Consider the following 15,659-nt stretch of genomic DNA (forward strand, 5'->3'; position numbering starts at 1 on the left):
CCCTTCTATCGTATAGATAACCACAGCTAACCACGAAGAGATTAATGCATATGGGTTGAAGGAAATATAGGTGGATGACACAGTTGGGGTGGAAAGAGACCTTCCGTTAGCTGTTTTACGTGCCGACAGTGCAGGCTACTAGCCAACGCTCAGGATTTGCTCTGGTCCCAAATCTTGCCTTCGGTCTTTTTAGATGACACAAAATAGTGATAAAAATCATAAAACCAAGACATAGATTCAATTATTTAGCCTGTTCCTGTGTAAAACTGGGGTGCGTGTTGAGGGTGCAAGGACCCTTAGCTGATGATGAGCTTTATCAGCCTGACAATTCCAGGATCACTCTCTGCTGCACGTTTAATCTTAATCTGTAAATCATAACAATCAAGATAGGGATTCAGCCTTTTCCTGTGTAAAACTTCGGAGAGTTTGTATCATAGTAACAACATGCTGAGTGTCACAGTTAATAATAAAACAATATTTAAAGTATAATGAACATCACTATAGGTAGTGTAGCTTCTGTTCATGAACACATTATGTTAATGAATAGAATGCCTGAAGTTATTGATCTGACATACAAATGCATAACGTATATGCAATACATGCAGTAGGCGATGTTTATTATGAAGATTTCATTGTTTACATTGACCCCTGTGTACATGGCGTGACATCTTGTAACAAAGAAATCCCAGTGGGGAAATGTGGATAATACTTGTTAGCTTTACAAATCATAATCAATATTATTCAGACTATGGAATGTGCACCCATCCACGTCCGCATTGTACCTGCATAATATATTTGTGACAGCCATGACCCTTGTGAAGTTCACAGGTGTAACCCGTTGGCGCATTCTATAAATATCACCTGGGGAAATCCCTTGAGGGTGGTTTATCTCTGTTAAACTGGGCAGGCCCATTCACTTATACGCATTAATCACGATTAACCCCAGTAGTCGAAGACGCTTCAATTCACATTGCACATACGCCACTTGTCTGTTATCTTGGGTTCGAGACCTGATCATGGTTCCGGGTTTATTGGTAACGTCTCAAACAAACACCTATGAATGTGGAAAAATAGAAGGATATTACTATTTTTTAAAGCATTTTTATACATTTTTATATGTAGTCATATGATAGGGCTAGACCTTCCCGGAAACGTACTCATTAGATCAGCCTGTTGTTTAACGCCGCACTCAGCAACATTCCAGTTATAGTTTGGCGGTCTTGAAATAATCGAGTCTGGACCAGACAATCCAGTGATCAACATCATGAACATCGATCTACGCAATTGAGATACGATGACATGTGTCTATCAAGTCAGCGAGCCTGATCACATGTTCCTATTAGTCGCATCTTACTACAAACATGGGTTGTTTTAGACTAATTCTAACTCGAATCTTCACGAGTCTTAAGTAAAAGTCACACTAAAAGTATTGCTCAATAATGATCTCGAACATCAAGTACTGATTACTGAAGTGGTGTGTGACTAGTTTCCCCACAGGAACTAATCTGGGTAAGATGATGTTCAGCGTAGTGTAAGGTCCTCGTTATTACAGTAAGCGTATCAAAGTATAGGAGATGGTCTGTCAGGTGTAAACATCACGGCCATAAAATTGAACATACAACCTCTGAAGCCAACACTATCTCTAAATACTGAATTAAACTGTGAATTAAGTGAACATGAGGGTGGAAAGAATAGAATGATCTTTCAGCTTCATTCAACAGGGACATATACAATTTATTGTTTCCAGAAACATCGGTAATTCCGTACTTCCAAACAGTAACTTTTGTGCCCTGGAAACTCAAGGTTATTCTAATTATATTTACAAATATATAATGTCATTTAATTGGTAATCACATCAACAACGAAAGCAAAACGAAAACAGAGCATTAAAATCCTCATTTTCACTTAAGTCACAGTTTAATTCAGTATGTAGAGATAGTGTTGGCTTCAGAGGTTGTATGTTCAATGTTCCTATTTGTTAATATATTATTACTTTCGGTCGTGACGTTTACACCTATGCTTCGATACACTTAGTGCAATAACATTGACAAACATTTGAACATTTTGGCTCTAACAGAGACATGGTTACGTGATGACACCTCAGACGCTCTAACTATCTCAAAGCTTACTCCCAACGGTTACAAGTTTACCCATGTGGCCAGACAAGGCAGGAAAGGGGGAGGTGTAGCCATTGTGTACAGAGACACACTGAAATACAGCAATCTTAAACTTGATCAACAACAAACATCGTATGAACTGTTGTCCCTCAAGTTCACCTTTGGCTCTGAGTGTATAAATTTCCTTGTAATAGATAGACCTCCAATACCATTCAGTATCTTCTTTGAAGAATTTTGCACTCTCCTGAACGCTCTAACTTTGCAGCCTGGAAAAGTACTAATGTGTGGTGACTTTAACTTTCATGTAGATTCCCAGGGGAACAATGATGGGTCAGACTTTTGGACCACCTTACAAGACCGTGATTTGATGCAGCACGTCAGGAAGCCAACCCACAGTAAAGGTCACACTCTAGACCTAGTGATCACAAGACAGATTGAGCTGAGAGTTCAAGGGATGAGGAACGACAACTCTGTGAAATCAGACCACTATGCGGTGGTCTTCACCGCCAGTATTATGATTCCTAAACGGGACAGCAAGTCTATTTCATGCAGGAAGTGGACGAAAATCTCTGTTGAGAACAGCTCTGACATTTGCTCTGTGTTGGATAGCAGTCAGAGATGTTGTCAATGAACCACTCCCCTCCAGAACTGCACAATCACCGTCCACTATGATGCTCCATGGTATAACGATACCACCCGTAATGCCAAACGCGAACGTCGAAAGTTGGAGCGACTTATGGTCAAGTCTGGTATTCAAATCCACAAAGAAATGCACAATGCAGAAAGGAATTATGTCACAGCCCTAACAGAACAAGCCAAGCGTTCCTACAATAGAGAAGCACTAGAAAAGGCATCATCCCAGAAAGACATCTTTCGAATCTCCAACAATCTCCTCTTCAAAGACAGAGGTAGAGCTCTGCCTTCACATTCATCCCTAGATGAACTCTGCATACTATTCCTTAATTACTTTGGTGACAAGATCATACAAATTAGAGATTCTCTGCACAAACTTGCTCCCTCTAGAGACTCACTCTGTCAGCACACAGAGATCACTCAGCGGCCAGCATCACATCATCTGTGGTCATTCCTCCGACAAGGAAGGGGAAATCTGAAAGCTGATTAAGAACAGTCCTACAAAGTCGTGCACATTAGATCCAACAATGTCAAACTGCAGTGATTCCTTTCTCTACACACCTTATAAACACTTCATTGTCAGAGGCAACTGTTCCTGCTGCCATGAAGGAAGCAATAATATCTCCACTGTCGAAAGAGCCCAGTCTCGACCAGGACATACTGAAGAACTATCGCCCAGTGTTCAATCTCTCGTTTGTGTCAAAGTTGACTGAGCGTGTTATTGCTAAAAGACTGAAACAACACATGACAAGCAGTGTTTTTTTGAAGAAATGCAGTCAGCATACTGGGACATATAGCACAGAGACATCACTCACCAAGGTGCAGAGTGACATCCTGCAGGCAGTAGACTGAGACGGTGCAGCTATCCTGGCCCTGCTAGACCTATCTGTGGCATTTGACACCATCGACCATGACATCCTGCTCAACTGTGGATTGGCATCAGAGGACAGGCTCTTCAGTGGAACCACTCCTACATGACAGACAGACATCAGCAGGTCAGGATAGATAGTTCCACATCCAAGAACACAGTTCTTCGTTTTGGAGTTCCGCAGGGATCGGTACTTGGCCCAATTCTGTTCACTATCTACACTTCTCCACTTTGTGACATAGCCAGAGCTCACAACTTCTCCTTCCACTTCTATGCGGATGACTAGCAACTGAACCTGTCTTTTAAACCTCTCGATCAACTATTTGTTGAGAACACCTTCTGTTCAGCTCAGAGGTGCAACTGAACATATTAAAAACTGGATGAATAATCATTTCAAGTTGAATGAGGACAAGACTGAGCTGTTGATCATGGCTCCCAAACGGATTGCACCAACTTTGAGTCTGCCTCAGTTCTCCATAGGTGATTGCGTTGTCAGCCCGGCCACGGAAGCACGTAATCTTGGAGTGATCTTTGATTCTCAGATGACCCTTGAGCCCCATGTCAAAGCAATCTGCAGGCGGTCCTACTACCATATCAGGAATATTGGAAAGATCCGAAGATATCTAGATGAGATAACAGCAGCAGCATTAGTTCAGGCCTACATCACATCTCGCCTTGATTACTGCAACTCACTCCTCTATGGTCTCCCAGCTCATCTTGTCAAGAAACTGCAGCAGGTCCAGAATGCAGCGGCTCATGTGGTCACTCTTACTCGCAAGCTCGAGCACATCACCCCTGTCTTGAAGAGACTTCATTGGCTACCTGTTTGCTACCGAACCATCTACAAGATTCTGCTCCTCACTTTCAAATCTCTCCACAATCTTGCTCCTGACTACATCTCAAGTCTTATCCAGCCTTACCAACCTCGGCGCAGTCCGCTGCATCAGTGCTCAGCACCATTCTTATGGAACAAACTCCCAATCAACATACGGGCCTCACAAGAACTCTCACTCTTCAAAACCAAACTAAAAATGACTGACTGACTGACTGACTGAGTCTGATTGACGTCTGATTACAATAAATGACAACCAATTAACAATGAAATTATCTGGAGATTTTATTAAGCTTTCTTAAGAATTACGTTTTGGGACCAGCACATGTGAAGATAAGCTACCCAAGGGTACTAATGAAAATTTTCAGTCTGTTATGTACAGTTGGTTAAGAGGCACAATTGACTATAAATACATGAGAAATATTTACCTAGTACAAGATAATTCCTGTGAATGTGCTTGCATGTACAGAGAGGATACGGATATGAAATCATCACATGATAAAATGACACGATTAAGATATTTTGAGAATAGATTTACAAGGTGACAATGAACCTTCTTTCAATTTTCAATTTCATAAAGTACAGAAGACTTGGTACACATTTTTGTCTTCCCGTCACATAGTTTTACAGGGCAAATGACACGACCTTTCTTGGCTATATAGACCACTCAGCATATTACATGCTAATCAGAATAACATATGTGAACATGCTACATGATCAAGGGTGCGCGGAGATACCAAACGTCTATCCCATAGTATTAATGACCTTGATTATCCGACGTCAGGTGTTAAAGTCCAAATAGCAGTGAAACTTATGTGGTGCATGCACCATCCATGGTACATAAAATGTTATTCTGCATTGAGAGTATCACTGATAGCTAATAGTATCAAGATGGTCTATTTTCTTGACAATTTCCCACAGTAATTTGGGATTGTTTCTGCCAATTGTGAAAATATAGTTAGCAACGTTTGTTGCGGTTTTCCTGGACAGATCACATCCAATATATGTCAGTTCCATTGTGAATAACCTGACATATGAATCATCGATCTGGTTATTCTGGATAGGGACACCAGGTGCTATATCACGTGACATCTTCCTCAGCATCGGTAGCAGTGTCCGAAGTCCCTCTGACTGATTCCTTGCATGACATATGACGCTGTTTAAAAGTTCCTTAACAATGGCTTGGTCTCTCTGATCTATCTGCTTCCATTGCTCCAGCAGGTGCTTGTACTGCATCTCCACCATCTCTGTTCCCTGCATAGACGGAGGCCAGCCTCCTCCGTTCGTGGCATCCCTTGTTATGTTGCTGCCTTCACCTTTCTGGAAATGCCTATTCTCGTGTGGAGTGGTGCACTCCTTGGCCTGATTCCCGAGTCGGATGTCCTGTTTATCCGGGTACATGCCAAGTGCTAATGTGGAACTTCCGGTTCCACCATTCCTATATCTTCCACCAGTGTCACTATATATCCCACCACTGTCACTATATATCCCACCACTCACACTATATATACCACCAGCGTCAAAGGGCATTTCTGTATTTTCATTGTTTTCAATATCGAGGCCTTGAGACTGGCGTGTTGTCGTAGGCTGACTGATCCTTACTTTGTGGGGGATGCTGTTATCACTATCTGAAGATGCACGAGGAATTACCTCGTTGTGGACGATACACGTGGAACATACTACATCTTCTTCTGAAACCATGACCCAGTCTGCTTCCTACACAGTCTTTTGTATTTTCAGATTCACCTTCTGCATTACATATGCCGACTGAAAGGCCTTTCGACTGCAAATTTATATCAGGCTCACGAATCTCTAAACCAGGCAAACACTCTTTAAGCTGAAATGAAATAAGATATAGCAATAATCACCGTTTATATAAAAAAACTGATATAACAGACCGAGACTGTAGAACATTTCAAGGTATTTAGTTTGAGAAAGTATAATGTCATTCTTATACAAAGGATGTTTCAAGTTGTTTCGGTTATTTCCCACTAAATATCAAACATCGATTTGATGGTCCTTGTACAGGTATAGGGGGACGTCTCATAACGTGAATTTCAATGCCAGTACCTCCTTGTATTGTCATTCATTATTATTCATTGTGGCAGAATGTATTGAGTTTAATTTGTCTCATTAAGCCAGGAACATCCTTCAGGTCTGACTGTGAGGTCCCAGAGAATACGCACTGTAGACACAGTGTTGTAAAGAAACTACTTTTCTAAGTTGTCGAGCTTTTCGATCTGAGCTTGCTTTTTAAGTTGCGCTTTACAATATGTATGCACTATATATTTGCACATTTGAATAATGACTTGTTCAGTTTGACAACGTAAAACACACAATGCATGGCTCTAATCGAAGTTGAGACGTTGATTTACTGGTTATTGAGTGAATGGTCTCTATTTACCTGAGATGCGTTTCTTCCTCGAAAAAATATACCCATGGAACGATAAAGGGCGGAGACCAAGGATGCTGAAACAAATATCACATGCCTTTGGTGATAGATCCAGTATTGGAATATGTATGTTTAAACTTTAATACAACTATACGAGACATCACCAAATTACAACACGAAAGTGCAAATTGCATCACTAGGAGCATATTTGTCAATGGAATCTTTTCGTTCAGTGTTCTTAAGACTTAATTGTGATCACTCAATGTCTGATTTTAGTGTTCAGCGATTATATGGAACTCACATTCTTGTTGTCTTTAATGTCGGATGCCTTATAAGTTCATGAGCCTATTCATTATCCTGGATACCGATACCTCGAAATAAGGAAACACGAATCAACCTACTGGACCATCACCTAGGTTACACTTACGTTGAATATTATCGGAATATTGACCGCCATTGCCAGACTCTATAGCATGGTCTGTAGCATCATCTGTAGTAGCGTATGTAGCAGCTTCTGTAGGAGCGTCTGTAGCAGCCTCTATAGCTGAATCTGTAGCATCTTCTGTAGAAGCGTCTTTAGCAACATCTGTAACAGCTTGGTGACTGTGTTGCTGGGAGTGATCTTCAACCATCACTTGTTTTTCACTTTCGCTGTCAAGACGAACTCTTGATTTCCTTTCACTCGTAAATGTATCTGTAACACAGATACCGATGTTATTTGGCAACAAGACATTACTGACTGTAGCAAAGGAGACAACTTTTAGATCGACAACAAACAAAGGACAACGTCCAATGTCACTTACCCTGCGCTGATTTAAGGACATTGTTGTCAATCTGTGTTCCAATTCCGAGTTGATCGATCATCTCCGTGATGACTTCTTCTCGACGACCAATGAGAAAATAAAATTATCTGAAATTAAAAATAATGTAGGTTACACATCTGTGATTGATATAAGGACAATGTAGGGAATTAAATTTGGGTACAGAGTCATGTAAAGATGGTGAGTATTTAACTGTCTAAGGCACCAGTACATACATGTGTTACCCATCCCGCCATGGACACTCTGTGCTGTGTTGGCAGTTGAGACTGTTTCTGCTCTTACGCCATGGATGGTGGTTTCTGGGACTCCCGATTTCCGATCCAACTCTACAAAATCGAACAATAGATATTATGTATCTGTTTCGAATTGTTCTTTTAAAACAACTTATTATCTCCACGATCAATTCAAATGTCTATTAACGTGTTCATTTAACTCTAGCATCTGCTTTAAAGTGAAAAGACATTCTTCTGTTGTCCATAGGTTGCATCAGTACTAACCGTCTGCTGAGCTTCTCCAAGACATCGACCTTTTCACATCTTGAGAGCTCTGGTGAATTTCAACGCTCTTATTGTAATCCATGTTGGTTCACCACCCCTCGGCAATAGTCTCAGGTACTGCCCCTCAGCCTTCTGTTACGACCTTTATGGTTCTGTAGCAGACGAGAACGGAAACCCTTTGTATCTGTAGTGGCCTCCTGGAGCCCGGTGTGTAATTATGGCCTTAAGCTGTATCTTATATCAACAATATTCCCCAGTAACTGCTCATATGTACATTACCCTCGCGGATCTTCTTGCAGTCGTTGTGTCCTTTACATCCGCTGTTTAGAATCTCCGTGGACTGTGATAGTGTCTGTCTCCGTCTTGGACGCACGTTCAGTTCAAGAGATAAGTATCCTGATTTTCGGAAAGGTTAATAACACCTGCTACACTAAAACACTGAACACGATTGATTGAGAAACGTTTATGGTCAAGTCACCTAACACTCATTACAAGCAGGTTACATACAACTCTAGTGACCTGTAGTGACAATGTAACATTCACAACACAAGTTTAGAGTCCTTATAGAATGCTGATAGCCCGTATAAAGAAAATCCACTAATGAACTGTCAGCAGCTGAATGAGGACGTTTTAACTACCGCATGTATGTATCAAAATAGATATACTGTAGGTGTGTACCTATGGTGCTGATATCATTGCAGAATCAGGGGAGGTAACCTAGCTCAAGTAAACTTTTTAACCACACGTTGTGAGTTCGATTACGTATATAGACGTGCCATTTGTATCTCACATACGGATATATGAGGACGTCAGTCAACAGGATGCACAGTCACCTGATTTTGATCGCGTAATCTAAACTAATCTTGTTCAAATAGATAGAAAAAATTACGAACATTGTTAGGAAAGTCCGAGTGGCATCAGCAAAGCTGGTGTAACAATACATCCTGCTGCTATATATATGGATACTCTCTCTCTCATTCTCTCTCTCTGTGAATGTGTGTCTTTTATCATGTAAGGCAGACTTTGAAGCTATTTTATACATTACACATGATAAGGGTTTGAAGTCCCGGGAAAGTTGAGAAAAGTGCAATGCGCTTTGTCTCTTCCCTCAAGAACAATTCTCACCCGGATCTTCACTAGTGCGAATCGCTATGTATTAATCTGTGCAATTAGAAAGATCATGTGAAGCTGATTTTACAGGCATGCCCCAAAGGATGAATTTATTCGAGTAAAGTGAGTGCGTAAAAGGTCTTTCATGGAATCTGTACACATTACAATACATAAATCAACCCAGCGCACACGCACTCATAATAAGAATACATTCCTACACCATACAATATAATCTAATGATTTGACAGAGTGGTTGATTGAGTGGTTGAGGGAGGGAGGGAGGGAGGATTTGGAGTAGGGTGTAACACGGCTTTAAGCATCAATTAGTAACTTGATGAAAGGCACAACCTCGGGTTGAGACTGAACGACTTTGAACGATCAGTGGATCCTGCCTAGAGTAAGTAATTTAACTCTGCAAAGATATGTACAGTGTACCGCGTATACCAACAGGTCTCAACTGACCTCCTTCCTTATCAGATTAGTCTCATGCACATTCTGCATTACTGTGAAATGCCAGTAAGAGCATAACCCACGCAGGTGAAATCTGATATTGTTGAGACACCGCTAGTCAGCAATAAAGTGTAAACTGAAACATTCCAGAAGACGGAATAAGACTCAGTGGCTGCTCTGTGAGTGCGTATGTTTTTACGACACTTTTAACACTTTTCCAGCAATCTCTTGGTGGGCAACACAAGAAATATATTTTATACACCTTTTACCCATGTGGGGAACTGAAATAGAGTCTTCAGTGTTACGCTTTGATCTACATGAGTGAGATTATTAACCATTAAAACGTGGCATTATTCACTAGTTAAAATATTCATCAAAATGGATTCTGTGAAGTAAATTATATTAGCGCATACAGTTGGCTCCTATAGCATCCCAAAGTGTGATTTAACTTTCCTTTTCTCTTCCAAAGGGAGCAAAACATTTGCTATCTTCTAAAATAGTTGGTCCTTTTAAGGTGATAAATAAGAATAACATATCTCAGATCAGGTAAGAATTTCAGCCTTTCAGACAAGAAAGTTCTGAACAAGGCAAACACAACATGAATTCGGTATTTGGGGGTGTATACACCTTTTATTGGCTATGTACAAGAAGCATGATACTAATTTAGCTATACTAAAGGTCATTCTAATCATGCAAATACCAAAGCAATGTACCCTTCTCTATTCCAGTATGATGAATTTCCTGGATTCATTGGAAAAAACATCTGTCCATTCAGGTCAGGACTCGGGGTATTTACCATTAAAGAACTGAGATACAGTACTCTGGACCCGGTACGGTCTGGTCATTAAACTAAAGCAAAGATAGTTACATAAAAATGTGTAGTAAGAATATAGTCAAAAACATAAACAGCATCATCAACAACAACAACAAAGCATTAATATACAGCTTGGTAGATGACAGTATAGATAAACATCAATATAGCAATTAACATATAATCCTTCACTTCCTCAAAAACATTTCATATATAAAGTCAGGCAGGCAAAACATAGATAATATTTGCAAGTAAATGACTCCCATGCATATCAACAATCTTTTAATAGCATGCGCGACAAAAAGGTTTCGATCCTTTGGCAGGCAGTTGGTGGTTTCATCGCACTGATCTGCAAAATGAGTTCTACATTCTGTTTAGTTTTCACTCTCACTATTAGGTTCTGAATGTCTCTCATATCAATTTTGATAACTTCAGGATGACCTGCATAAAAGCCTGATTCAAGCCTAATCCCTGACTGAGGACCTAATTCACTAAGCATAGCTTCCAAAAATGTCAACACCTCTTGCACATTCTCCAGAGGATGCAACTTTCCTATCTCAACAGTTTTTTCTACATTGTGCCGGGTGATGAAACGCACTGGCCTTGACAGCATGCATCTCAGATTAAACGTAAATTCTACACAATTTCCAGGGAGGCCAATCAGTGGGTCGACAGGGGAGGGAAGTAACAGGTCTGTCTTCATAATATGATTATCTCCGTTTGTACATCCTTCCCTCAACCCCTCTGAATAAACAGCATTCTGTCCACTATCTACCCTGGAACGATCTTCCATCAAAGTCTCTTCATACGCAGTATCCAGCTGTTTCCGCCCACTATCTGCTCTGGAACAACCATCCCCTACTTTCCCCGAACGGACATCATTCTGCTGATGTTGTCCACCTTCTGCCGTTGTACAATCTTCCATCAGTTTCTCCGAGTTGACACCATCAAGTAGGTCCGCTACCGGGTTCCCGGACCTATTTCCGCCTTTGATGTTATATTTAAGCTTGACATCTGGAATGGTCTCTTCTGTTTCAGCACTGGGTGGGTCTTTCTTCGTGTTCTGCCTCGCTTTAACCCTCATCTTAATTCCAAATGTGTCAGAGTGGTATCCTTCTTCTGACGGCGTGATATAGCAGCATGCAAGGACATCTACAACATGATTAAACACCTCTTCGTCTGTTAAGGACTGAATGTCCTCTTCACTCACGTCGCTCACGTCACACTGATGAAGATGAACGTAGAGCTCATCATCAGTCATTTCACACCCATCCTCGTGTTTAGCAATTAAGACCCCCGCGATTCGTTCATCTGTATTGACGTCTCCGCATTCCGAGTCATGTTTCTTGCTAGCCACAGGAGCAGGACTCTGATGCGCAGAAGACCTCTTCGATTCCAAATCTTTCAGACGCCTCATAATACATTCTAAAATCTCCTTTGTACAGCCAGCTGGAAACAAAATACATTACTGTCAGTCCATCTTTCTCAATTACATCAACAATTTTAACACATTAATTATAACCAAACCCTTTCCATAATCATAAGAAATGCGGGTTAAAAGAACAGCTCTTTGTACGAATCCGACTTATTCACAAAAATGAATCACTATAAGAAGGTTTATACATGATGAACTCCTATCAGCATTGCAAACGTTGCCATGTACAGGTGTGTACAATTACAGTAAAGTATATAATGTGTAATGTTCATGGAATGACTATGTGTGACAGGCTCATGGCGATTACGAACATTAACTTTACACTTTATACACGTTTCACAACTACGTAAACTGTTACAACCAGTCAGCACTTAGGTGATCCTAAAAACGTTTATGATAAGCAAATCCATCAAAGATTGATGCAGACAATATATATCGAACTGATCTGATAAAGGTGTTCTATGCTCCTGGTTGTGCGAAATGATCTGACAGATATTAACCAGGGTGTTGCCAACCACATGATGTGTTTATGTATTATGAATCCTGGGACTCGTGCGTGTTTCATGCAAAACTTACATTGAAAGTTCAGTATTACTACACTCCCATTGAGTATCCCTGCCGAGATGGATCCTTCCAAGTGCCCCCCTGACGCGCCTGTCGTTACTTGTGTCAGCGGCTGTCCATCCTCAACTGCAAAAGATCAACACACAAAGCACATTAGCAGAAAGCGTCAGATAAGAACCCAAAAATGTTCAAAGAGCGGCCAATTGTTGTATTAGGCTAGCGACATGGGCCGTTAGTCACTAATAGCAATCGTTATATTGTCTGATCACGACATGGCTGCTTAAACAGAAACTACAACATACCCTAGCGACATGGGCCTTTAGTCACTAAGAGCAATCTTTATATTGTCTGATCCCTACATGGCTGCTTACACAGAAACGACAACATATCCTACCCACATGGGCCGTTAGTCACAATAGCACTCATTATATTGTCTGATATAACAATGTTGCTTACACAGAAATGACAACATACCCTAGCGACATGGGCCGTTAGTCACAATAGCACTCATTATATTGTCTGATATAACAATGTTGCTTACACAGAAATGACAACATACCCTAGCGACATGGGGCGTTAGTCACTATAGCACTCATTATACTGTCTGATCCCAACCCGACTCATCACACAGAAACACCAAATGTATCTAAGTTATCTATGGCATCAATTTATCTTCATCTCTGCTGACACAGTAAACTATGTATATAGCGAACAGACTTATAACAAAGCGCCCATGTTACACCAGCCAGAACAGTAAGAGCACGTGTTTTCGGAAAACAAACTAGTTTTCGTCGAATACATTTAGAGAAATGTACTGAGTCATATTAGACTGGGCAAAAATAGTTAGGGATATATGTACATTTTGAAATTATGCATAATGATCTATTTATTCATTGACACACTGATAAAATATAAATCATAAAAATACCAATATCCCTAATATATTTTAGCCATGCCACTTGCTGTATATTTTAGCAGGAATATTCGTTATAACCGTAGTTCAGTGATTATACTGAATGGTATGAAGACTCATGTACCTGTGGGATGGAGTGCCTTCTCTTTTCGGTTCTGTGAATGTTCTGAGACCAGTGCCACTTTTGTCTCATCCTTCGGAAAATCAGGTATAGGGTTTTCTTTTCCTGTCTGCGATATTCTGCAACACCGAGCACATGGTCATAAGCATGTTGAATGGCACCGGGAGCTTTGGGTTTTCTGTTTGTATATTTAATGTCATTGATTAATAGGGGTAGAAAGAAAGTCAATATTGCCCTTTATGTAACATAGGAATAGAAAATGAAATTCATTTTACAAATTTTAATTTACATTTTAAAAGTAGGGAACTAATGATCTGTACTACCACACACTCTAACCCCTCTCCCTCCCTCCCAAACGTGTTGGGCATTCACTCCTATTATGACTACTTCCAATTTGACTACACGACAATAGGTATTCATGTCTTCATGACAATAAGATGTCCGGTTACGTAAGGTTGGAAGAGTTCGGGGGAATTTACAAATACTGTTTTGCCAGCCTGCATCCTTCATCCCTAAAATGTACAATACATTCTCATTGATCAGTTTAAGCAGCTATAGTGGCGCTCTGCTGTTGAATCATCGAAAGGTTAATACTACATAATGTATAAGCACTCACTATTTATTACGATAGCCTGTTTGCAGTGAAAACGTACCGATGAATTTCACTTTAAACAAAAACGTAAATCAAATAAAGTGAAATTAGAAGTACGGATCCTCCTAATTTTACCTTGCCAATTGAACATTTAAATCTCAGAATTTTATTCAACTTAGGATAAAAGTTGTTTAACAAACGACCATAGTTTCAAATCGCTAATGTTAGTTTGTATTACAAGGGGGTATGCACATTAAATGAAACACCGAGAAGAAGTAGGGTTGGTCTAAGAAGTACGCCCATCACGTACTGCACGTGCATTTGTATCACTGTTCCAATTACTGCGTTTACTCCCTTGTAATATAAACCAATAATAGCGATTTGAATCTATGATCGTCTGTTAAAAGTTGAATACAATTCTGAAATTTATATGTATACTTGGATAGGTAAAATTATGAGGATTCTCAATCTTAATTTCACTTTATTTGATTTACTTTATTGTTTAAAGTGAAATTCATCGGTACGTTTTCACTGCAAACAGACTATATAGACGCTGGTTCACTAAATTTAGAATTCAGACCAACGTCGTTTAATGTTTTAACATGCATCAATATGCTGTATGGTCTCTGTGTCACTATAGGAGGGGGTATCAAAAAGTTCCAATTATCACCCAGAAGTTATTGAGCAATCAGGATAAAAGTTTGACTGTAACATCAGTGATCCTTATCTAGTTAATGGACCAAGAACTATCTACTTCACTACATCCAGTCTTGTGCGAGTTGATCCTACACACCAGTATCCACAAGTATGAAGAAGATTGAAGTGCGCAGTGTAATTAAGTTCTTGCACTTGAAGGGCTGCACTGCACGACAAATTCACGATGGGATCAAATCTGTTTATGGTGATGATAGCACATCTGATGAAACTGTTGTGACATCGAAAAAATTTTCCCAACTGGTCACATGTCCCTCACAGATGAGCCAAGAAGTAGACGCCCCTCACTTACTGATGATTTGGACACCGTGAACAAGTCGAGGCGCTGGTTCAGGAAGATCGCCGTGCAACAATACACATGGCTATGCATGAGACCGACTTGAGCTATGGCAGTGCATGGAACATCATTCATAACCAACTGCACATGTCCAAAGTGTCAGCACGTCGGGTTCTTCGCTTACTGACTCATCTTCAAAGACAGACTCGACGAGACATGTCACGACAGGCATTGGAGCTTCTGTTGGGACTATTTGAATGATCCTGAGACAAAATAGCCCAGCGGATAAGTGATCAAATTGTGCACTTTGTGTTACAAGCATGAAACTTGGCATGATTGTAGCTTATACCATTCTAACTGAATAAAGATCGAGAGGCCTCGCAGATTTTTTATATTTTCCATCATTTTAGGGAAAAAAGTGAAACAATATAATTTTTTATACTGTTTTCGTCATAACTTTTTTCAAAATTCTCCAATTCTCATAAGTCATATATCAAATTGTAGGAAATGTA

The 15,659-nt window shown here is 40.2% G+C and overlaps 2 protein-coding genes across 8 annotated transcripts in view; both read right to left on the reverse strand.

Moving 5' to 3' along the window:
- LOC124253302 overlaps positions 1–15,659 on the reverse strand; it is an 88,399-nt gene that overhangs the window by 47,932 nt on the left and 24,808 nt on the right. For 2 of the 7 annotated variants that reach the window (XM_046687048.1, XM_046687049.1), the window contains one exon: positions 10,331–11,980. The exons of 1 other annotated variant lie outside the window; for it this stretch is intronic. In XM_046687048.1, coding sequence (XP_046543004.1) covers positions 10,803–11,980 — 1,178 coding nt within the window. In that variant the 3' untranslated portion in view covers positions 10,331–10,802. Of the gene's footprint in view, positions 1–10,330; positions 11,981–12,542; positions 12,657–13,567; positions 13,684–15,659 lie in introns of those variants that run through there. 4 more of the 7 variants (XM_046687045.1, XM_046687046.1, XM_046687044.1 and 1 more) reach the window with 4 other exon arrangements.
- On the reverse strand, positions 6,075–8,744 carry LOC124253304. Its single transcript, XM_046687052.1, has 6 exons — positions 8,161–8,744; positions 7,879–7,989; positions 7,646–7,752; positions 7,270–7,536; positions 6,855–6,919; positions 6,075–6,287 (listed from the first exon to the last, which is right to left on the reverse strand). The coding sequence occupies exons 3-6, from the start codon at positions 7,704–7,706 to the stop codon at positions 6,075–6,077; spliced, it is 606 nt and encodes a 201-aa protein (XP_046543008.1). The 5' UTR covers positions 7,707–7,752; positions 7,879–7,989; positions 8,161–8,744.

This window comes from Haliotis rubra, unplaced genomic scaffold (assembly GCF_003918875.1).
Source record: "Haliotis rubra isolate DU_JTF1 unplaced genomic scaffold, ASM391887v1 Scf539, whole genome shotgun sequence".
Classification (NCBI taxonomy): domain Eukaryota; kingdom Metazoa; phylum Mollusca; class Gastropoda; order Lepetellida; family Haliotidae; genus Haliotis; species Haliotis rubra.